The sequence below is a fragment of the Podarcis filfolensis genome (genome assembly GCF_964270895.1).
Source record: "Podarcis filfolensis genome assembly, chromosome: 14".
Taxonomy (NCBI): Eukaryota; Metazoa; Chordata; class Lepidosauria; order Squamata; family Lacertidae; genus Podarcis; species Podarcis filfolensis.
This window is the reverse complement of record NC_139616.1, coordinates 4,679,727-4,704,610: the sequence shown is the minus strand read 5'-3', so window position 1 is coordinate 4,704,610 and position 24,884 is coordinate 4,679,727. Positions and strand designations below refer to the sequence as shown.

Here is a 24,884-nt window from a genome sequence, read left to right as displayed (position 1 = left end):
CACAATTTTGATTCAGCTACCGGGCCTTTGGGAAATCATGAAAGAATGAATACGCCTGCCTCACTGTAGTGAAAAGGAGCTTTGCAAAAGAGCGGCAGCAGAATCATGTGCAAATTCCATTCCTAAAGTTCATGCTAGAGAGGATTCTGCTTGATTATGCCTCCTGTACATGGACACTACACAGGACAGCCTTGCTTTCTTTATGTCACTATATTTAAATCCTGGCCTTCCTCCCTTAGCAGATTAGGGTGGAAGACAGACAAGCCAAAAAATACCAAAAAAAAAAAAAAAGCCTTAAAACATACATACAAATTAATTCAGAATTCACAGTGCAGCAAACTAGGAATAATGACCGATCAGACATGTTCAAGTTTCCTCAAAGGACAGATAAGCAAGCAGGTCTTTGGCTGTCAGTACAATCAAGGTAGCACAGGAGGCAAAGGCAGTTCCATGTCAAGTGAGAAAACCTTATTCCAAATGGGACAATCCCTGAGCAGGACAACTGGGGCCTCTTTCCCCTCTAGGAGGGAATCTAGCTTATTGGGTGGTTTTGAAAACAAACAGGAGCAAAATTGCATCCCTTTGCAGTACAAGTGAAGTGAAGCAGTTGGGGGAATATCTAATGGAAAATTCAAAGAGCACCGCATCTGATTTTAACAGATCACAATGCGGCAGGCAACTCTCCTGAGCAGACCTCTTTCAAAGAAATGGGAACTACACACTTCTGTTTTCTTGCACATTTCCCACGTGTTTCAGCGAGGCTTGTGCAGGAGCATTTCCTGGAGGATGGTGCAAGGGTTCAGACCTGCATGCTCTATTTTGCTACCTCTAATGCACGTGAGATCTAATGTCTTAATGGCAAGGCTCTCTCTGAGCCCACTACTTAATGGAAAGGCCTCATGAAGATGTGTGCACAAGTTCCCATTAAAAAAGCAAATGTTGTGGCACATCTTTTATATTACACTGTGGGGGTGGAGGCAGGAATCAGGGCTCCTTCAGATTGTGGTGCCTGACTTGCATCTTAAAGACACAAATGCAAACTCACTGGCACTTAAGAGAGTCCTCTAAGGAAGACAAGCTGCAGCCATTTAGATGTGGAAAGCCAAAAGGTTAAACAAAATACCTGTGGGATGTCACCAGATAAGCTCTAGTACCATTGCAGGCCAGTTCCAAGCTTTACAAATGTTTGGCTAGGGGCCTCCTAACTGCAGACCTTGAGAAGAAACTGTGCAGAATGTTGCTTTTGAGCATATGGAAAGGAATGTAATCTGCATATTCCCACTGCCATGTGCAACATTGGCACACTACTTAATTTGTTCAAAATGTGCACAAAACAATGGTAAGAACTTCCTTTGTTTTGAGTTTGTTCTATGCTATAATGTTGTTTCCAGTTCCAAACGAAACAAAAAGCATTCGATTGATCAAGGAGTTCCTTTCTGCACAAAGTCAAGGATTCGCCATGCAAGGAAGCATCTGGCCAGAGTGAAGATGAGCCCAAGAAGGACAAGTCTCTATCTCAGCTCCAGACTGAGGAAGATGGGAGCTTGTCATTGCTGGGTTCAGGTTCACAGGAGCCCCCAGCACCTCCCAAGCTCAGCATATCACAGGCAAGATCCCACCTCTTTGGAGAAGAGAGGTATGATTGAAAATACAAAAAATTTGCCTGCCAAAACTGTGGGGATGGTATTCAACTAAGTTTTTTACTCAAACCAGACCAACTGAAATTAATAAGCCTTACTCAGCCATGTTCATTAATTTGAATGGGTCGACTCACAGTAAAACATAGTTGAACACCACTCTGAATCACAGAATTTGGTAGAAAATATACTAATTATGAGATACAAATAATGAGAGAAACCAACCATTTTTTTGTTGAGTTTTGTCATGATATCCCGTGCAAGGGTGAAGAAAGCCTAGAACCAAGGAAAAAGGGAGAGTAGTAAGAAAACCCCCTGCAAATGAATAATCACATCTTACGCATTTAAGAGTGCAAAGCACTTTTTTAAAAAATGAAAAGTACAATAATTCCTTTATTGGAGTTGAAAAATCTTTGTCCCATTAAACTTTGGGTCTTATAGGAACTGGCTTCTAAAAGGGATCTTTGAGACCTCAACATGCCTCAAAGTAAAAGCACTCTTTTATGGACTCCCCTGAGCACTCCCACTTAATACTATGTTCTTGGCTCAAACAGTTCTTCTCTGGGTCTGAAAGGGTCTCTCTTATCACCTGCTACCTGATCTTCTTTGCTGGAAATGCCTGGGATTGAACCTGGGCCCATCTGCATGCAGCAAAGCATATGCTTCATCACATAACTGATTCCCACTTTTCCCCATGCCCATGGAAGCACTGCAAAAGGGGTACAAAGGACTCATGCTGCTTCCCCAGAGTACTCAGCAAGGTGTTAGTGGCCATACAAATAATCCCTGGCTAGCAAGTCAAACTAAGATTTGAACCCCACCCCAGAAGACCACACAAGAGCATCTGTGTAAGCATAGGACTTTGTTTAATGCATCTATAACACAACATTAGAAAATATTTTAACCACCAGGTGTTCACCAGGTTGTTAGATACTCTTACCTCTTCCACGTTTATGCTTGATTTTGCACTTGTCTCCAGAAATTTGATTCCATAATCAATTGCTAACTGCAAAAGTGTTAATAAGAAGTCATTAGTGTTTTAAAAAGTGGATTTTCAACATACTTCTAACTGCCCAACTATACCACAGCTTGATAAAAAGAATGTATGGCTAAGTCAATGCCATCTCTATCACCTCCAAGCTAACATTCTTCCACTGGAATCCAAAGGGGCCAATGTGCAAAAGGTCCATGTAGATGATGCACAAACAGGCTCATTTTCCCTTTAGGTGGCCTCACCTCTTGGAATACATTTGGGCACCAGAGCTGGAATGGACTGAAGCATCCCGTGGGCACAGAGGAGGCACCGTGTGTCCCGCTGGAATGCAGCCTCTGCATTTACTTGTTACCTGCTGGATTATTTTTTTCATTTTCATTGATTTTGAAAAGCTAAAATATGCCAAGATGCTAGCATACTATCCAGCATGGCAAGCAACACCAAATGGTGTTTTACACCAGTTAAGGGTTCTTAAAAATGAGTGAGGCTCTAGAATTAAAACTGGAAATTACCTGAGTAATTGGAAAAACCTGAGTAACTGAGCCAATTTGAGGTACTGGAAAACTGTCTTCTCTTGCCCATCACCTGCAGAATTCCACCCCTATTCCTTCCACCCCAGCAATCTACCAGCGCAGCTTCCTTCCATTGAACTGCTTTGTAAGATGTTCCCTCCCTGCCCCTTTCCATCATAGCTTTACTCCATTAACTCCAATGGGAGAGGGATGGAATGGGTGGAATTGGGGCTGGGGTGCCAAATTACCCTTCCCAAGTTACACACCACAGGAAATGTCTGTTTCCACCCTTTCCCACAGAACCAAATGGCAGAGATGGGGCATTCCTTTCAATTCAGATTATGATCTGAACAGAATGTTAAAGGCTTGCATTGGTTTTGAAGTCTACTTTAATGAGTCCTTGAAGTTAGTTTTCAAGCCTGCATTAGGCAAACCTCAACGGTTTGAGTTTTAATGCTAAAACTAAACAGAATCAAAACTGGTTCAGGACGTAAGGGTTGTGACCCAGATACAACCACAGTAGAAGTGAGAACATACAGTTGATTTCAACTGGCACCTTTTAAAACTGTTGTCTATTCACAAAATAAGAATTAAAGTTAATGACTGTCCAGCCTGCATGGTCGTGGGGCTTTCAAGGGTCTCATGTCCTGAATCTTTTGCTTGTTATCTGTGTTGCCAGGTCTTTAGTCTTGGGTATTTAAACTCTTGTGATTTAAGCTCGTCTACTTGATGAACTTGATGGTTAGCATATTATGACCTACAGTCCTATTATGAATATTTCATCTCAGTAATGTTGATTCTGAGATGCTCAAGGAAAACTGCTGTCTCAAGGGTAAAAAAGAAAAAAGAAAGGTAAAGGACCCCTGGATGGTTAAGTTCAGTCAAAGGCGACTGTGGATTTGTGGTGCTCATCTCACTTTTCAGGCCAAGGGAGCCAGCATTTGTCCACAGACAGCTTTCCGGCCAGCATGACTAACTGCTTCTGGTGCAATGGGACACCGTGATGAGTGCCAGAGCACATGGAAATGACTTTTACCTTCCTGCCACAGTGGTACCTATTTATCTACTTGCATGCTTTCAAACTGCTAGGTTGGCAGAAGCTTGGACAGAGCAACAGAAGCTCACCCCATTGCGTGGATTCAAACAGTCAATCTTCCAATCAGCAAGCCCAAGAGGCTCAGTGGTTTAGAGCACAGCGCCACCTGCTCGCTCAGAGACCATCCCCAAATCAAAGTATTGAGAACACTTTGCTTCTGCTTCACTCATTGCCTCATAATGAAAATGGGTGCAAGAAAGAAAAGGGCATCAGGTCAGGAAGGTGAAAAAATATCCAGAGAGTTCTGATCAAACTATATTTACCTTTTCTCCTTTTTCTTTTGAAACTTGTCTTTTCTCATTCATATCACATTTATTACCCAGGATCATTCTTTCTACATCTGAAGATGCATGCTGAACAGAGGGAGAAACAGCAAGAACAGCCAAGTCACAAAATCTTGATATGTCAGATACATAACGAGAACTAAGCTATTCAGAGGCAACACAAAGCACAAATTCACATATTTTTAATTATATCAGAATAAAACTAGCTATCTTTTGTTCATGAATAATTGTCTGATTAATTCATCTTTTGAGACACCACCTCTTCCTTTAACTCTGTCCTTTAAACTTTCATTGCTTCATTTTACAGAGCAAGGACTGTGTCAAAATGCAGGGCCTCATGCTGGTGGTTAAATAAGCACCAAATTGTAAAAAAGCTTCAAGCTATGTGAGAAAATAAATAAAAGTTTAGCCCAGAGCTTAACAAAATGCTCAACAACTAGAAAGGGATCTCTGTGCCATTATTCAAACATAAAAATTAAAATATTATCCAACCATGTATGCTCAAGAGTTGATAGACCATCAATATACACCTTTATACACCAATATACACCATTACATTTTTATTACAATGTTCTTGTTTCATCTCTATTCCATCGGGGTGCAGGGGATACCCTCATCTAATACTGCCCAAAGAAAGCAGCCAGAATCAATTTATTCTTCCCTCCACCACTTTTTGTGTGTGGATTTACCTGATATCCTGTAAAAACATTTCACTTGAATCCTACCAGTGAATCAAAGTCACTTTGCCCCCACTTCCCACTGACATGGCAGCAGCTGTCCTCATCACTGTGCAATTTAAGAGATGATGTTGGTGAAATTTGAGCTAGCACTCAAAGCTGGTTGTTCCCCTGTAGACACATACCTCTTCTATGTTTCTTATCCAGTTTTTAATGTTGTCGAAGGACTTCTCATTTGTGATATCATAAACCAGCATAATACCCTACAAAAAAACAGAGTAAGAACGTAAGTGCTTGGCTGCCGGATTCAAGCCAAAGGCCCATCAAGTTCAGCATCCTGTTCTCACAGTGGTCAACCAGATACTAATGGAAAAACCTACAACCAGGAAACAATGCCCAATTGTATTCTGAAGCCAACAGAGATGATGGGAGCAGTGATAGAAATTCCTCAGATGCCAGGCGCATTTTGCGACTGACACGGGTCCAACTGTGACCATGTGGAGATCCTTGGATGCCAGGTTGCTGTCTGACATCTCCATCTGGCTGACCCCTCCAGCTTTCTTAAGTAGGTAAGAAGAGCTTATTTATTGCATTTATATCCCACCTTTTTCTCCAAGGAGCACATGATTCACCCCCTCCTCAGTTAAGCCCTACAACGACCCTGTGAGGCTGTGACTGGCCCAAGGTCACCCAGTGAGCTTCATGACTCTGGGTATTTGAACCCTGATCTTCCAGGTCCTAGTCTGACATTCTAACCACTACACCACACTGGCTTCCTAGAATACTTCTGCTATGGGGCAATTAAGTAGGTAAATAAATATGGGGCAAACAAAAGCCACTTTGAGAAGGATCTGAAATATTTTTCTTGAACTTTAATTTGTTTTATTCTGGATTGTTTTATTTGATGTTTTATTGTGCTGTAAACTGCTTTGAGATCTTTTGTTTAAAATATAAAGTGGTATAGAAATGATGATGATGATGATGATGACAATAATAACAATAATAATTTTACCCCCCCAATAGTGCCTATACATTCTGTTGTGGCAACTATAACCTAGGTTTAGGATGTCATTTGGCAATTAGCTTATATATCTGAATTTTTAACACTGGATGGGTGTTGGATTAAAACACAGCTTTACAAACACGTTGGTATGTTGGCTGCAGTGTGTAGGTATGTGCACGAATGCTCCCCGTGCTCCTCCCAGGGCTGGAAAGGGGTTAGTTTGCTAGTAAAACTGAAATACTGTGTCACAAAAATGATGCATGCCTAAAAGGTGTGCCACCAACATGAAGAGTTTGGAGAGCTCTGGTCCAAAATATAAAATCTTCTGTGAAAAACTACTCCCATCATGATGTTTGGAAACAGGATTTTAGAAGACAGATACATGAAACAGCTCTTCTGTCAAGCAAGGCCAAATATTTATCTTCAACAGTATATACCGTATTTTTCGCCCTATAGGACGCACTTTTTCCCCTCCAAAAATGAAGGGGAAATGTGTGTGCATCCTATGGGGCGAATGCAGGCTTTCGCGCACCGACCCCTCTCGCTCTCCAGGCTTCAGGAAGCTATCCACTAGCTGTGGGAGACGCGGCTCTCCCACAGCTAGCAGAGAGCTTGCCTGCACCTTCGGGCTTCGCGCAGCGCTCCGCTAGCCCTGGGAGAGCCGCACGAAGTTGCGCAGCTCTCCCACGGCTAGCAGCCTGTTCTGGGGGCTGGGGTCGGGGGAAGCTCGGGCTACCCCCGCCCCAGCCCCGCACCTGGGGGGGAAATAAATTTTTTTCCTTTATTTCCCCCCAAAAAAACTAGGTGTGTCCTATGGGCCGGTGCGTCCTATGGGGCGAAAAATACGGTACTTGATAATCAAAAGTGAGATGCTGATATCTTTTTATAACAGTTGAAAAACTATGCATGAAAAAGAGAACTGACCATGGCTCCTCTGTAGTATGCAGTTGTAATGGTGCGGAATCTTTCCTGACCAGCAGTATCCCTGTAAACCAAAACAGATGTAAGAAATGGGGGGTTGGGGAGGAATTCAGTGCTCACACCCCACCCCCATCCAATACCAATCCCCTTAATGAGGACCTTTCAATTGAAAAATAAATGAGACAATTCTACAAGTGCCTTGCAATTACATTCTAGGTTGGACAAGTACAATTAAGCAAAATGTTACAGCCTCATTCTCAATACATTTGCATTCAAAGTACAAGTTATGCAAGCTGTATTTGCAAGCAAGAAGGTTCTGGATTAGCCTTTCCCAACCCCTTCATGTGTTACAAACTACAACCTGCATCAGCCCTAGCCAGTACAACCTGCAAAACACCAGGTTGAAGGCTGATCTAGACAGTAGTTTTATAGTGAAATCCCTTACACATTTGGAAGCAAGGCTTACTTTTAACAGAAGTTACTGCCAAGTACAGCCCTTACATGTACAGTTTGGTTTTCATCCATGTGCACCATCTCCCCCAACTGTATGCATTTAATTAAATGGTAGTTTTATTAGTGCAATCTTTCCATTCCAAGCGCAGTGATCTCAGCTTCTACGTTCTTTTGCTAGGAAGGTGGATGAGTGGAACTGATTTTATATTGTGTGAGGAGATCCTCTCAAGCTGTCTGCTGAGTACATACAGGATGCTTCTTTAACAATCTTGGGAGGGAACTAAGTTTGTCTGTCATCAGTGGGAGTACCCAGATGTTACAGCCACTGGTTGTCACATTCAAGGCACTATGATTTTACTAGGAGTGTGAAATTTACAAACATGATCTGAAGTCTCTAGCTCCAGAGGCAAGTTGCATTTTTAAAAAACTTACCATATCTGTAGTTTGATTTTCTTCCCATCTAGTTCTATTGTTCTGATTTTAAAATCAATTCCTGAGGGAAAGACAGATTTGTGTTAATTAGGATTCTGCAGGTTTCTGCAGCTTTGCTCTCAAATTAGATATTGTCTATCATCGTGGTAGGCAGAGAGAACTCTGTAAATACTGAAGTTTCAGCGTTACTTTATATGAAAGAGGACTTCCAGTCTCACACTTGCTGGGCTCTGGAGAAGTGTGAGTGGAACTTCACTTTCACAATGGGACTTTCCTGCCTCTTCTGTGGAGAAGCAGCTGTAACCCTACTTTGGTGGTAGACAGAAGTTCACTCCTCTTGTTGTTCACTGCTGGGGATTGTGATGACATTTTCTCTGCTCCAGATTTTCCTGGAGAGCCATAGACTCCCCCACCCCACCCTATGGTTCCTACTCCACCCACCTCTAAAGAGTAACACCTGTCTGTTGCAGATATCATTCTGAAATTTAACAGGTTTCATCCCCTGAGAAGGGGTGACTATACCTGCAAATGACATCCAAATCTGGCAGAAAACTATTTCATTTTTTTAAAAAAAGGTAAAAGGTGCCTACAACTTGACAGGCTTAATTCACTCTGGATGGGTTCCTCAAAATTTCACCCACTTCTGTGCAACTGGTGATTATATTGCTCTTTTAAAAATATCCATTACAGTGAATTGGAGGGGGAACAGAACTTTGTTTTTAACAGGTTCAATTTGGTTCTGAATAATGAGTAGAACTGGAAAGACGCAGAGTGGCTCTGAAACAGATCTGGCTGCTTCCTAAAGCTACATATGTAAGTCTAAGCAGACTTGCTTTCTAGTCATGCAGAATCCAAAAGGCAGTCATTTTACACATCATGAAGTGACTAACCACCTCCAGAGTTAAACCTATCCCAAATGCATCCATGGAGACTATTCTCTGCCTACCCCCCCCCCAATAAAGTGATCAACGCTTCTCAACAAACAGTTCCAAAGAATTCCCAGTGTTAAAATCCATTGTAGAAATTTATCTGTCAAGGGCATGAAGAGCTTGCATTTAATAATACTGAACAGTATTAGGGATAAAATGTGTAGTATAGCAAAATGAAAATGGAATAAGCAATAGACATTTTCTGTACTGTGACTGAAGCTAACACGGTATTCCTTTTGTTGCAATGGAATAAATTTCTCAGCCCTGGACTACTCCAGAAAGACCTAAAATGAGCAGTTAACTTCAAAAAATATAACTGAAGAGTTAACATCAGACAAGAGTCTTGACATGGCTTCTGCTAATAAAGATGACATTTCACTCAAAACAGCTCACTTCTGTTGCTAAGTTCCACCTTTTCCTGTGTGTTCTTACTCCCACAACTCCTGACTGATATGTAAAGTCCTGAACTCTTTCCCCTTGATCTATGAGTGTTTAACTTATATCCTGCCTTTCATAAACATACTCAAAACAGCGACCATTGCCATCACAGTAATCAGCACAAAATGGCAACGCATGTGAGAGTTTAATGATAATTAAATTAGAAAAATTGAGACTTGGCTTGGCAGTCCACTTGCTGCTGACAACTAATATACAGTGGTACCTCAGGTTACATACGCTTCAGGTTACAGACTCCGCTAACCCATAAATAGTACCTCAGGTTAAGAACTTTGCTTCAGGATAAGAACAGAAATCGTGCAACGGCAGTGGGAGGCCCCATTAGCTAAAGTGGTGCTTCAGGTTAAGAACAGTTTCAGGTTAAGAACGGACCTCCAGAATGAATTAAGTTCCTAACCCGAGGTACCACTGTATTAGTTTTCATTGGTGCTGAGAGAGGTTGGGGGGCCCAGGGCATGGGTGGTTGCCTACAGTTTTGTGAGTGAGTTTTGTTTGCATGGGTGGGTTGTTGTGTCAAATTAGCCATATTGATTCATATGCTGTCAGTGGGTTCTTGTTTTTAACCTAGCGATAAGAACCATCTGCTTAAAACATCTTTCTCCTGCACACAGAAAGGATTCCATCCCATAGGAAGGACTGGTGCCTGCCTACAAGCTTATGTTTAAGCCTACATCTGGTGTGCATAGATTATATGCATCCCCTAAATTCTCTTACTCTAAATGTAATGTGTGCCATAACATAGCAGTTGCAATCACTAACTAAATTCCTGTTCAAATTTGAGAAATGTACACAGGGTTCATGGGTTGTTGTTTTTTTACACACACTCTCACTTCATGGAAGCAATGGAAAGTCTTACAACTACTTGCAGCTTTTAATGAGTGGCTAGAATGAGCCACCCGCTGACGTTTCTTTTGTTTCCTCACTTCAGCAACAGGAAGTGGTGAGCTGCTGCACCCATCAACAGCACAGGTCTGGTGACCGACTGCTTCCTGCTGCAGAAGTTGCATGAAGCATGAAATAAAGTGTTTCTAAAGTGAACTTTACACACTGAAGAACATGATACAGGAGGTTTCAGAGTTTAGCCAGGCAGCAGCTAGAGATATTTTGCATTTCCCATCCCCACTAGTGTGAGAAAGCTTTGGTCGCTAACTCGTAAATTGTGTGCCATGGCAGTACTGCTGATATGCCATTAGGATAAAGAATAACTAAAAGGCTTGTGCAAGCCCAGGTACCTTCCTACAAAGACATCTGTTTCCTAAGTCTCTGCATGATCCAGTACTCTAGCCTTGCCTACACTAGGACAGCTAACACTGCTCTGTCTGCATCAGGTATGATTAAATATTGCAACTACTCATGAGGCAGGGATGTCATATAGCTGAACTACCCTGAGAATTAACCCATGTTTCCTCTCTGCAAATCCCTTTCACATCAGGAGTCATGCCCAGAACAGCAGCTGACAGAAACACAGTGAGTGTTATGAGCACTAAACTTCTCAGTGTGTATGTGTAAGCGTGAATGTACCTCCAGTTTCTGCTCAGCTGAACAGTCTGCCTCAGGTATCGGAAGTCTGGAAAATGCTACTGAGGAACATTATGCCCAAGCAGAGGTGGATTGACCAAGAATCAAAGTAAAGAGAACGCGACTAGCAGAAGACTTAGGGCACATTTGGACCGAACACAAACAGAGCAGAATCCACAGGCAAGTTTTCCTGTGCAAGCTACAACTGAAATGAATGGGAAGCTGCAGAAAAACATAGAAGTTCCCTCCCGCATAAGCCCCATTGTAGAATTTTCCAGAGGCTTCTGTCTTGTATTAATTATGAAAGGGGCTGTGATTTAGATTTTCTGCTTCAGGTATTAAGCTGTATCAAGCCAGGCTAGTCAAGATTTAACAAGATTTCAAGACATTTGCAATACACTGCTCAGATGTCTTCTTCCGCTAAGCAAGATCAAAAATAGATCTATGAAGATATGGGATTATCTTCCCCACTGCAGAAAGTCATTGTCTCTTCAGATGTTAAATTAGGATCTCAAGAAAAAGAAGTTACTAATGACTGGTATTTTGAATGGATTATGCTAGTGTATATATCTGCACAGAAACACAACAGCCCTACTGCACCCTTCCATTTTAGGAAGGAGAATCATAAGAGTTTGCAAACCTTTTCTGGATTTGTGTACACATAAAACTAATAATAACCAGCCAACAAGGACAATATTGCACCTAAGGAACTAGGCTCTACTCTACAAAAATTATGACACAATAAGTTATTCATCTCCAAGGTGCCACTACAAGGCGTGTTTCATATCTTATTTGTAGCCACAGAGGACGGCTTTTGGTGCTAATTCTCATAAATCCAATCCCATCTTCAGCTGTGTGACGGCCCCTCTGTCAGAAAGAACTTAAGGTTAATACAGTCAAACCTTGGTTGTCAAACGCAATCCGTTCCGGAAGCCCGTTCAACTCCTGAAATGTTTGACAACCAAGGCATGACTTCTAATTGCTTGCAGGAGCTTCCTGCACTCAAGTGGAAGCCGCATCAGACGTTCAGCTTCCAAAAAAAGGTTAGAAAACCAGAACACTTGCTGTACTCCACCGGGAGCCGGTGCAGCTGGAAAAGCACTGGGTGAATGTGGTCCCCCAGCAAGGACACCGTAAGGAGCTTCACCGCGGCATTCTGCACCTGCTGGAGTTTCTGGGACCACTTCAAGGGCAGCCTTGCGTAGAGCGAGTTACAGTAGTCAAGCCTGGAGGTGACCGTCGCATGGATCACTGTGGCCAGACCAGGGCGGGAAAAGGTAAGGGACCAACTTTTTGATACGGCGGAGATAGAAAAATGCTGCCTTTGCGGTAGCTGCAACCTGCACCTTCATGGAGAGGGAGGCATCAAAGATTACACCCAAACTCTTGACAGAAGGCACTGGCACAAGTTGAGACCCCGCAAGAGATGGGAGTTGGCCCCCCAACTCCATGCCGTCCTGATCCAGCCAGAGGACCTCTGTCTTTGAAGGGTTGAACTTCAACAGACTTCCACACAGTAATCCAGCCACAGCTTCCAGATATCTGGTCAGTGTGTCCGGGGCTGACTCAGGATGGCCATCCATCAACAGCTAGAGCTGGGTGTCATCAGCATACTGATGACAACCCAGCCCAAAACTCCAGACAATCTGGGCAAGGGGGCGCATAAAGATGTTAAAAAGCATCAGGGAAAGGATTGCGCCCTGCGGCACTCCACATACCAAGGGGTGCCACGATGACATCTCCTCCCCTAGCGCCACCCTCTGTCCCCGACCTGAGATAAAGGAATGCAGCCATTGCCGGACTGTGCCCTGAATCCCCACGTCAGCAAGGCGGTGGTCCAAAAGATTGTGATCAACCATGTTGAAGGCTGCTGACAAGTCTAAAAGAATCAACAGTCCCGACCCGCCTCGGTCCAGTTGTCTACAGAGATCATCTGTTAGGGCAACCAGAGCCGTCTCAGTCCCATACCAGGACGAAAGCTGGACTGGAATGGATCCAAAGCCGATGTTTCCTCCAGAAACCTACCAAGCTGTTCAGCAACCGCTCTCTCAAATACCTTACCCAGGTATGAAAAATTCAAAAACGGGCAGTAATTGGATAGATCTAAAGGATCTAATGATGTTTTCTTTAAGTGCGGACACACCACTGCTTCCTTCAGCTCCCCTGGGAATGTCCCTGTGCCAAGGGACAAGTTGATGATCTCACCCAGGAGGACCCGCACCTCGTCTGGGCATGCTCTAATCAGCCAAGACGGGCATGGGTCGAGGAGGCAAGTGGTGGGCCTTCCAGCTCAGAGGAATCTGTCCACATCGGCAGGGAGTATCCAGTCGAAATGGTCCAATATTGGACCCGAGGACAGTAGAGGGGCCTCCAGTTCTATTACTGTATCCAAATTGGCAGGGAGGTCACGGTGGAGCAGCAGAACTTTCTCCGCAAAAAAACTCGCAAATGCCTCACAGCTATGGGTCAAATTCGTATTTAAATTTGGCTGTCCCACTGGGGACGTTAAAGACCTAATTATTCTGAAAAGTTGTGCTGGGCGAGTGCTAGCAGATGCAATGGGAGCTGAGAAGTATCTGATTTTTTATATCACTAGCTAAACATCACGATATTTTGATATATCATGATATGTGAAAGAAGGCTGAAGCTATGTAGAAGTGAATGTGGTAATGACCTGGCAACTTACTACTTACTACCAATAATGTTTAACTTAGCATATATTTTTTCTAAAATTAAAACTGTAGAAGGAATCATACCCCCTTTATTTCATCCACATCATAGGTAAGGTAAGAGAATGTTCCCTAAAAAATGAATTACATTACGTACTAAACAAGAAAAAGGGCAATTCAGTGTCACAGTTTTAGATATTCAAATATAACTCAACACTGAGTCTTGATTGAATGTGTGAGAGGGTGACAAAGCTGCTTCGGTCCCAAAAGCAAACACCTGGGGAGTGGGGAAGAGAGAGACACAGAGACAATCACACACACACCACCCACTGCCACCCCAACACAGATGGGGGGGGGAAGAGTAGCGTCTCAAGCACAGAGCAGTGTCTTTCTTTTTATTATGAAAAGCAACTATTGGTGAGAGCCCACGGTGAATGCTGGACTGGCTCTGTGCTTAGTTAATCATAAAACCAGTGAGCTGGGAGCTGCTCTGTTGCAAAACCAAACACCAGGGGAGAGACACACCCCCCACCCACTGCCCCCCCAAACACAGATGGGAGGAAAGAGTAGCATTTCACACAGAGCACGTCTTTCTTTTACAATGAAGGAGAGAGCTCAGTCCACAGTGATTGCTGGACTGGTTCTGTTAATAATCAAACTGGTAAGCTAGGAGCTGCTCCCTCACAAAAGCCAACCTGGGGATGGAGGAGAGAGAGACTGGGAGACAATCACAATCACAAACGCAACACCCACTGGCCTCCCACAAGCAGTGCACACACAGAGATGGGGGGAAAGACCAGTGCAGGGTGCTTCTTTTTAGTTTGTTTCTTTACGGGAGAATAGGAGGAGGACCAGAAGGAGGAAAGTGGCTCCAGAAGTCCAGACTAGTAATGGAGCAGCATTCTTAAGCAACCTACCAGATGATTGGCTGCAGAGATTCTGGATTTTTTTGCCAGCCTGCTCTTGAGACTTGCGGCTGCTGCCATAGGCAGGGGAAACTGGAGGCGGAGTTAACGCTGCATGTGGTTTCTCAATCATTTCAGCCACAGCTAGTTCTTGTGATTCGCTGCCTGCAGGAGGCAGAGAGGAGCTTGCGCCAAGTTAGCATGGGCTGCACAGGACGAAGCATAGGCTTTCCCCAGCTTCTCCAATACCCTGCTTGATTCACAATAAAATGCCAGGTCTTTTTTTTTAAAAAAAAGGTTATCATGATTTTCTTTAAATAGCAGTTTTAAACAATATATTGATATATTGCACTGGCCTACTGAGGGTGTGTGTGCATTCATTTTCCATTTTACACATTACATCCATACAAGTCTTGCCTTAGTCTTACAAAGGCTTCCTGACTTATCTTCCATTGATATCCTATTTCAAATTCTTACGTTTTCTTAGGTACAACTCCTTACCTTTTCTCTTCCCCCTACTTTATTATTTCCTTTTTCTTTCCCTTTGTCTTGTCTACTGATTCGCATAGGCTTATCCTACTTGCCAGTTAACCTTGATACCACTCTTTAAGTATTCTTCAAAAAGCTCTCACTTGCTTCTTGTTTTCTTTTCATCATAATTTCTTATTTTGGCCGTCAAGCTAACTCAACAAACTCTATTACCTTCTGCAACCACTGATCCTTTGTCGGAACAATAATTTCTTTCCATTTTTTTTGCATTAAGTTCTCCTTGCGGCCACAGCTGCATATAAAAACAAGTTCTTTGTTTTCTTCCCCTATTATTGCCAGCAAGAAGGCTTCTGGTTTTTTAGGGAAGGTAAATTTAAACATCTTTTTGAGTTCCTCATTTCCCAGAATTTTTTTTGCATACTTACATTGCCACCACGTATGATATAGAGAACCTTCTTTTTCTAAATGGTTCCAACATGCATTGGATCCTCTCTTGTACATTTTGGCAAGTTTATTTGGTGTCAAGATACCATCTACATACCATTTTGAAGATGTTCTCTTGAATTGCATAGGCAGCCGAAAATTTTATCGTGCCATTCCATAATTCTAACCATGCCGAAAGTTCAATGTTATATCTGAAATCTCACGCCCAGTGTATCATTGCCTCTTTCACTGATTCATCTTTAATTTCCCATTCAAGTAGAGTTCTGTATACTTTCAATATATTTTTTTGTTATTTCCCAATATTATTTTCTCAAATTCCGATCCACTTTCTACAAATGCTTTTTCTTTGTCTCTTTTAAAAATCTCCTTTATTTGGAAATACTGGAACCAATCTGTGACAAGTCCTATCACTTCTTTTTAAAGATTTACAGATTTATCTTTAAATTCAAGAAGGTCTTTTTATGTTCCCCAGTTTTTCTCTATGTTCAATTCTTTTTTACTACAACCATGTCCATTGGAGATATCAAACGTGGGATCTTCCTTTGTAACAATTCTCTGTGTTTTGCCCAAACATTATACACACTCCTCCTGGTCACCTGGTTTAAAAAACCCTTATGTACTTTGATCTTATCATAATACAAATAGCTATGCCATCCAAACCTTAGGTCAAATCCTTCCAAGTCCAGAGTTCCTACATCCTTTAATTCCGCTCACTCCTTTATCCACACTAAGCATGCACCCTCATAGTAAAATCTCAAATAGGGAAGCGAGAAACCCCCTCTATTCCTGTCATCTATTAGTATTTTATACTTAATCCTTGGCTTTTTTGCCTTGCCATATAAAATTTCCCATTGTTTAAAACAATTAGTGTTAGCGATCACCGGAAATGATTGAAATAAAAATAATAATTTTGGTAATATGTTCATCTTAATTGCTGATATTCTTCCCATCATAGATACATTCATGCAGTTCCATTTTTCCATATCCTTCTTTATTTCTGTCCATCTTTTTCAAAGTTATCTTGATACAGATAGGTAGCCGTGTTGGTCTGCCACAGTCAAAACAAAAAATTTTTTTTCCCTTCCAGTAGCACCTTAAAGACCAACTAAGTTAGTTCTTGGTATGAGCTTTCGTGTGCATGCACACTTCTTCAGATGCCATCTGAAGAAGTGTGCATGCACACGAAAGCTCATACCAAGAACTAACTTAGTTGGTCTTTAAGGTGCTACTGGAAGGAAAAAAATAGTTATCTTGAATAAGACTTAAATTGTTAGATGTAAGCCAAACTCCTAGATATTTTACTTTATTCTCTTCTTTGATTCCTAATGTTTTTCCCCAGATTCTCCTTTGCCTTCTTTTCCGTGTTTTTAATGATCATCTAGTCCAACCCCCTGTAATGCAGGAATCTCAGCTAAAACAGATGGCCATCCAACCTTTGCTTAAAAACCTCCAAAGAAGGGGTGGGCAGGGAATTTTTTTGAAAAGGAAAAGGAAGAAAAACCCTGAGGGGGTCATGTTGACTTTACAGTCCAGGGATTAAAATTTGACATGTAGATACATACCTGCAAGTTGTTACATGTGTATATGAGTCTTTTGTGAAAGTGCTGTAAGGTATAAATGCACCAAATCTGGACTCCAAGGATCAAGTCTAGTGCCTGGAATTTCCCTTTTTATTTCCTCTATTACACTTCCATAATTAAAAATATGTTTACACTAGCCTCTAAACTCCTAAAGTATGAGATTGCTCAGCCTCCCTTCTTTAAAGTTGAAAGAAATATTAAGTCTTGCTTATGCACATCCTTACTTGTGCAAAAAACTAGAGATTTGAGGAACACAATGCTTATGGGAGGCACATTCATAATATTTGTGAGGGTGGAGTACAATTGCAACATACTAGTCTCATGCTGTACAAAGTCACAAAGGCAACTTATCCTGAACTTTAACCTTTGGCTTTCTTCTCCCAAAACACATCCATTGGCATTTTCATGGATATGCAAACAATTTCACCCAAAGCAGACAGGATAGAAGCGCCAAAAGATAACTAGCATGTGATCCGATGACCGTGGTCTTTTTTAGTGAGGGGAGCAAATCCAGCGTACACATCTGGCCTGCTGGCCCTATTACATTGCCAAATAATAGGCAAGGATACTGGGTTAAATACAGGTTTATTTTCTTTGATGGATACGCAAAAAAACTTACTGTATGCCACTAAGAGACAAGAACCTTTCCAAAAGACAAAAACTGGATAGTTTGAAGGAGGATGGTGTAAATTCCTTTACTATTCAAGGAGAGTATCACTTTAACATTTGTTTCCAGCCTATTTAACAGCTTTCAATACAAAGACCAGCATAAATTTTAAGAGGAGTTCCAACAGTAACTTGGGGCTCATATACAGCAACAGGAGACCCAACATAAAAGTTACCTGGTATTAGGAGCATGCCCACAATCCGGCACCTGGTCCTGGAGAGTGGAAGGGAGAACAGCATACACATGATGACCCTGAGGTCACAAGCTCCATGCAGAACCTCTGCCACCACCACCAACTGCTCCAAATGTGTCAATGTCCATAGCCTCAATTAGCTTGTTTACTAGTTCCAGAAGATCCATACAATTGAACTTGTACCATCATGAGTAGACATTATAAAGGTCTGAATTCAAAAAGGATTAGAGGTGAAGTATGATAGGCTCCATAATTAAGCTTGCTGTGGAAAAGGAGAAAGAGTTTGTGCACATGTTCTATTCTTGTGCACTTTAGGACTCACTAACCAGGTCAAAGCAATGTTAGCAAAGCTGGCAGGTGCTTCAAGATTCTCCAGAATAAAGCACTAAAATAACTAATTTGAGAGTTTCATATAGCCCTTTACAGATCTCATTTTGTCGGAAATGTCCCAATGATGAAATTAGAATGAAACCTCAAGAGCACGTCTCACATGTTCTGGCAAGTGCATTAACATGAATAAAATGCTAAATCATTTACTGCAATGGAGGAAGCATTTCCTCACAGCTCAAGATGGCCAAAGGTACATTGGATCTTTAGGTTCAGGGTCAGAAGAGGCCCTCCCCTCACCCTGAAAAGGTCCTTCTACATTCAAGGTGACTCAAATTGGCAAGGCCTTGTTCTGTAATGTTTTGAGATATTAGGAAGATGACTGGATATATCCAATTCATACTTCCATTTCAAGGCATACCAAAATATGCAGGGGAGCAATCCAATATCATTTACTGTGTGCATTTCGTACCAAAGGTGTATGTACCAGCGGCAGAAGCAATCACTAGCTATGCTAATATACACAAAAGTGTGGCCATAAGTGGAATTGCTATGATAGCAAGGCCAAATTAAACCAATTCAAGTGTTATTGTTAGATTCAGTGTCCCTTTAATAAATAAATTGCTAACCTGACTACTTACAGAAATAGTCTCTTCAAGCTATCAATCATGCAATTGTTACAAGCCACTATCCTAAGTCAAACAGCAAACTTCCAACAGTTAGATCATTGTTCAGGGAAATTCAGGCATGCAAATAACTTCTCATTAAGATGTATAAGGATTTCACTGTGAGAAGTCCATTGCATAAGCAGTTTAGAATGCAACCATATGAAGTTCATAGGGCTAACAGGGAATTGAACAGAATTCCATTCCAGCAGAGAATGAATTTTCACTTTTTAAAAGTGCTCATTTTCAGGCGGACATGTGCTGGCTGTCACTGGTCTTGGAGGCTCTCCTCCTTTAAACCCAGCAGAGGTAGCTCCTCAGCCCTTTAGTAAACCTATAAACAGTGACTAAACAGATAAGATTAAAATATTATCAGGAGGAAGACCACCTCTCCAGTCCACAGATTAAACAGAGAGCCTGGCTCATCTGTCCTCTTTCCAAGCAGCCCTAAAATCCCATTCAAATCAACAACAGAGCAGCACACTGCAGACAATCCCAGCCTTCCATTTTTAACAGCTGAGCTCCAAAAACAACTCTGAAATCCACCTTGCTTGCAGCAAAATCCAGTCAAAGGGATTTGAAACAATTACATTTCATAATTTAAATCTGCAAGAAAAAAGGCAAATTTAAATCAAGTTTCCTATTACAGTAATATACTTCACATTTTATTTTAAATGGTAAAAATCCAACCACTAGGCAACACTAATTTACAACTAAATAGGGCATTAGTTATAGAAGGGGTAAAGGAGGTATTTTGTATAATTTTTAAAGACAAGTTTATTTTTTACTAATTTTAGAACATAACATTGCTTAATAGATTTAAAAAAGTATCTATATAAATAATTTCATTTAAAAATCATTACAGTATTACAGTACAGTGGTACCTCGGGTTAATACGCTTCAGGTTACAGATGCTTCAGGTTGCAGACTCCGCTAACCCAGAAATATTACCTCGGGTTAAGAACTTTGCTTCAGGATGAGAACAGAAATCGTGCTGATGGCGTGGCAGCAGAAGGCCCCATTAGCTAAAGTGGTGCTTCATGTTAAGAACAGTTTCAGGTTAAGAACGGATCTCCGGAACGAATTAAGTACTTAACCTGAGGTACCACTGTATATAGGATCTTACAACCAGAACGTATCACTGGGTGTGGAAAAACACCCTGCACACTAGACAATTCCACATTTCCCTCTTTCCAATATTGCTCCTGTCTGCTTTTCCCTCTGCCTTGGCCCAGCCGTGCTATCACAAAAAGAAAGGAGCAAACAAAAATGAAATTCCCATGACTGATAGGTCAAAGCAAGGGCAGATAGTTACTGCGCAGACCAGAGCAACATATGAGGTAGAAATGAAATACCTATGTTGAGTAAGTAGGCTGTAAATATTTATGTATGGGCAATGATCAAATTGGTTCTTAATTTACATAGGAAACCGTCTTTAAATTCACTGCATCTAGTAGAGGGCACTGATTCAGTTTAGAGTTTGGTTTGGTTCACACAAAATTTAGTATTGCATGAGAAAGCCATGGGTTTGTGCACTGAGAGGAGCATTCTTTATTTGGAAACTGTGGTTAGTGTTAAACTATGTTTCATTCAAAGAAACCAAGATTATTAACCATGATGTGAAGTTAGAACCAGAGACTTTTTATCTCTCATCTAGACCATGCAGGAAGAGGAGAGCAGAGGGGGAGGGTCATAGTTCTGCAATGCTCATTAACTGTAGGGTCAATGTGCTTATACAGGCAACAACCAATTTGCGCACACCCCCACGCCAGATATATAAGCTAGGTGCCAAAAGGCTCCTTAAACCAAGGTTGCAGTTGCCAAAATGGAATGTCTAGTTGCCATTTTAGGGCAATACGGCTCTAAAGTCTTATTTTTCAAATGAAGGATTGACTGTGATTGATTTATCTGTTAAACACCTGGCTAGTTCAGATGACAGCCTTGAGCTAGGTTAAGAACTTTGAGAACTTTAAAAAGAAAAGTCACTTTATCCAGGGATAGTCCACACATATATTGACTTATTCCGACCTCCTTTTCTTAATGGTGACATGGACCATTGATATCATAAGAAGCTTCTTCACAACTGTGAGCAGGGCAGTGGGGTGGGGCAAATGAAAAGCTACAACAATTAACTATAACGTTTACTGCTCCTGCTCAGGCTGCACAGAAAAAGCATTTTGGTTCCTGAAATTCAGTCCAATTGTACAGATAAAATATAACTGATAGAATTCTACAGGATCTGATATTAGTGTGCAAAAAAAAAAAGAAAAAGTCAAGATCCAATGATCCCCAGGCATGCACCTCCAGATGGTGGAGATGTCAGGCGCCCATCCTGGCACCCAGGCACCTTCCACTCGGTTGCAAGTAGCTGATAGGTGCAAAATGTGCTTGGCTAATTTTGAAGATTACCCCCATGTGTTGGCAGAGTGCACATAAGCCCATTCCGTCTCTGCCCCACCCCTTTTTCCAGCCACCTCTGGGTCACCATGGTGCACAAGTCAATTGGTGCATAAATCAGTCGTTCCCTGCATTCAAATTACAGTGGTACCTCGGATTAAGAACTTAATTCGTTCTGGAGGTCTGTTCTTAACCTGAAGTACCACTTTAGCTAATGGGGCTTCCTGCTCCTGCCGCGCAATTTCTGTTCTCATCCTGAAGCAAAGTTCTTAACCTGAGGTACTATTTCTGGGTTAGCGGAGTCTGTAGCCTGAAGTGTCTGTAATCTGAAGCGTCTGTAACCCGAGGTACCACTGTAATAGCATTAACAAAGTTATTCCTAAAGAGAATCCTAGCACACACATATGTAACCGGGGGGGGGGGGGCTATTTGTCTAACTGGCCCATAAGTCTCAAGTTTACCTGCAGCCAAGACCAACTGTTCTCTCTCCCTGACCCCTCACTATTCTGAGCTGAGATTCAAGCAAGCCTAAAAGTTCTTCCATGCCCTGGCCATTATCTAAATTTGGATAATGACGTGGGTGGCGCTGTGGGCTAAACCACAGAGGCTAGGACTTGCCGATCAGAAGGTTGGCGGTTCGAATCCCCGCAACGGGGTGATCTCCTGTTGCTCGGTCCCTGCTCCTGCCCACCTAGCAGTTCGAAAGCACGTCAAAGTGCAAGTAGATAAATAGGTACCGCTCTGGCGGGAAGGTAAATGGCGTTTCCATGCTCTTCGCCAGAAGCGGCTTAGTCATGCTGGCCACATGACCCGGAAGCTGTACGCCGGCTCCCTCGGCCAATAAAGTGAGATGAGCGCCGCAACCCCAGAGTCGGCTACAACTGGACCTAATGGTCAGGGGTCCCTTTACCTTTACGTCACAGTGGATAAAGTCACTTGAATATTACCAGGTAGATACAGAAGAAAACCTAAAACCTAAATAGCAAATCAGGGTATTCCCTGCCTTAGGAAGGCTACTGAAATCGTCTAGTCACCTGTTGGTTAAAGACTTACAAAATGATTGTCTTACTAGTTAAGTGGCAGATTTTCTCCAATAGTTCATTTTGCTCTCCATACCAATTTCTCTGTTTTTAAATTTTAGTTCTGAAAGCAAACAAATTACTGCTACCTTAATGTTTTGCCTCTCAAAATATGTCATCCTCAGAATTGTCTCAGTGGCATGTTGTTCCTTGCATGGCACTCACAAATATAAAGTACTTTTCTTTTTAAAGTTCTCCTAATGTAATTCCACAGCACAGCAAATCCAAGCCAACAAGCAGCTGTAATAAGGCAATATTTATGCACCACCCCACCTTTAATGTTAATCTATTCAGACAAAAGGAGAAAGGGAAGCAGAGAAGAAAATCTTTCTCCCTTTTCTTTAGCAGATTTGAGAAGAATGCAGCCAACTCACTTGTTTTCCTTCCCCAACTAGAATGTTCTAAAGCGCACCTAAAAACCAAATCACACCACAAGTGAGAATGCAAACAAATGTCAACTCAGTTAACATTAATGTGCCCCAAACAAATAGCAAATCATGGCTTAAAAAGATACCCTTTAGGTCAGAAATTATGTTCACAGTTTATCAAACTGCAAACCTGCTAGCATCTCTCAGGCAGCCAGATACTAAAGTTCAGTTCAATATAGACAAATGTATATTGCAGTTATACAACGGTAAATCAATGGAGGCAAACCTTACATTCAGAGGCTACCTTTAGCTAGAGGCAAAGCATTCCTTGTCCGCACAGAAGCTACACACAGAGTAATGCAAAGCAAAATCATTCCCAGGTACAGTTCCTAACTTATGTCCCTTTTTAAGGGTTGAAAAAAATCGGTGAGAAGCAAATAACTGGGAGGTTGGATGTAAGAGTCTTCATATGCATTTTGTTGCAAACACTGCATATTCTAAGGAGACTTGATGTTAGGAAAGTTATTTAACTATAGAATTCCATAGATAATGGTGAACTGGAGAATGCTATCTGCTAGTCCCCAAGAAACAGAAGTCTGCCTGCAATCAGAGGTTGATCTAAAGTTAGGGTAGGGAGCTTTGCTTTGAAAACTCAGCAAGGAGCTTCAGAAACACACATTCAATCCACATCCAGCCATCAAATAACAATGTGTGCAAAATACTTATTTTGAAGAACACAAAGGATCAAGGTATGGTAGCTGTTTTTCATTCTGCTCACAGTAAGTTCCTCAGAGCATATGCTATTCAGTCAGAAGTTGCACTGATTCCTAAAGTCATTAAGGGTTAATTGATATTTAAACAAGACATTTGTCTCCATGTCAGTCAAATGAGACAGCAGCATATAAGAAAGCTCCATCTGCCAATTGTGAATTGGGATGATGCCTTCAGACATCTGTCATGTGGAAAGACAAAAGGTGCAGATGCTTCTCCCATTCAACCCAAGCCATTTCACCAAAAGACCTGTCAACACACATAAACGGGAGAGTAGGAAGAATTGCAGCGTTCACATTTCAATAGCACAGAGGCATTGCATCTATAAGCATAACATGGAAGCCGTTTTAAACTAGCATTTTAACATGGCTGTGGAATGGTAAGCTATTTAAGGTGAATACAATACTCTACTAGAAAAAAGCCAAGATAGGTCATTGCAAACCAAGTGGCCCAGCCTGCCCCTCCTCCCACTTCCATCACCCCAGGCCTGGCACAGAATGTTTGGAAGCTTGGTGTGAAATGGATAAAAACTCGAACCTCAAAACATTTTCTCTCAGAAATAATTAATTTTAAAGACAAAGTATTAAAATAATATTACTGAGCAAACATTCAAATGATACTAATGAGGATTTCTATAGGATTTGTTTCAATTACTAAGCAAGCAACATTCTAAGGGCTATGTTGGAAATGTATTCCTAAATGTTGCACAACATCTTCAGGAATTTGATTCAAGAGCACAGTCTGGGAGTCTGCCAAATATCTTGTCTCTGTGACATGGTCATAAAGCCACCAAGCATCTCAAATGCCTCCATCTTCTGCACACAGAGAAAAACAGATGCATATTTGAATACACAACCACAGCAACAATCATGAAAAATAGTTGAGAAGCTTGTTTTAATTCATGAGTTTTCTAATTTATGAAGGCCTTCAAACTCAAACTGAAAGTTCAGAATCAGCAGTTGACAGATTTTTTCCATACAATTCTGAGAGGAAAAAGCTTGACTTATTAGATATGATGATACAATACACTACCAAAGAGTTGTTATAAGTTTAAATTAAGTATGACACTATCATACTAAACTGGAATTTCTAAAGCAAAGTCTCTCTATTACTACAGCTCTCCTTCATTTTATATTGTCTTCCAAAATACGAGGGTTTTTGTTGTTGTTTATTAGAAGCTGATGCTCGAATGCAAAGGTTTATCTTAATCAAACAAACTAGGGACAGACAGAATGAAACCCTGAGGCAAAAAAACATATTAAAAATATTAATCTGTTCCAGTCATTTGACATACAAACAGCCTTTGTGGACACACTGCCAGATACTGATATCATCTTGGATAAGAATGTAAATATTCCAAAGTTTGTTTCATAGTCAGCAAGTTTCTGCATTGAATTTGAACTCCTCCCAGTGCATAA

At 41.5% G+C, this 24,884-nt stretch overlaps 1 protein-coding gene and 1 long non-coding RNA gene across 2 annotated transcripts in view; one reads left to right on the top strand and one right to left on the bottom strand.

Annotated features, from left to right (window-relative positions):
- Positions 1 to 24,884, bottom strand: part of RAB8B (RAB8B, member RAS oncogene family) — a 38,127-nt gene that overhangs the window by 4,633 nt on the left and 8,610 nt on the right. The window contains exons 2-7 of the mRNA XM_083587072.1: positions 8,010 to 8,070; positions 7,128 to 7,188; positions 5,386 to 5,463; positions 4,503 to 4,592; positions 2,578 to 2,643; positions 1,863 to 1,913 (exon numbers count right to left, since the gene is read on the bottom strand). Coding sequence (XP_083443198.1) covers positions 1,863 to 1,913; positions 2,578 to 2,643; positions 4,503 to 4,592; positions 5,386 to 5,463; positions 7,128 to 7,188; positions 8,010 to 8,070 — 407 coding nt within the window. The remainder of the gene's footprint in view (positions 1 to 1,862; positions 1,914 to 2,577; positions 2,644 to 4,502; positions 4,593 to 5,385; positions 5,464 to 7,127; positions 7,189 to 8,009; positions 8,071 to 24,884) is intronic.
- Positions 14,147 to 23,228, top strand: LOC310749814. The gene is made up of 3 exons (XR_014541814.1): positions 14,147 to 16,434; positions 16,666 to 19,715; positions 19,954 to 23,228. It is a non-coding gene; the product is annotated as an uncharacterized lncRNA (long non-coding RNA).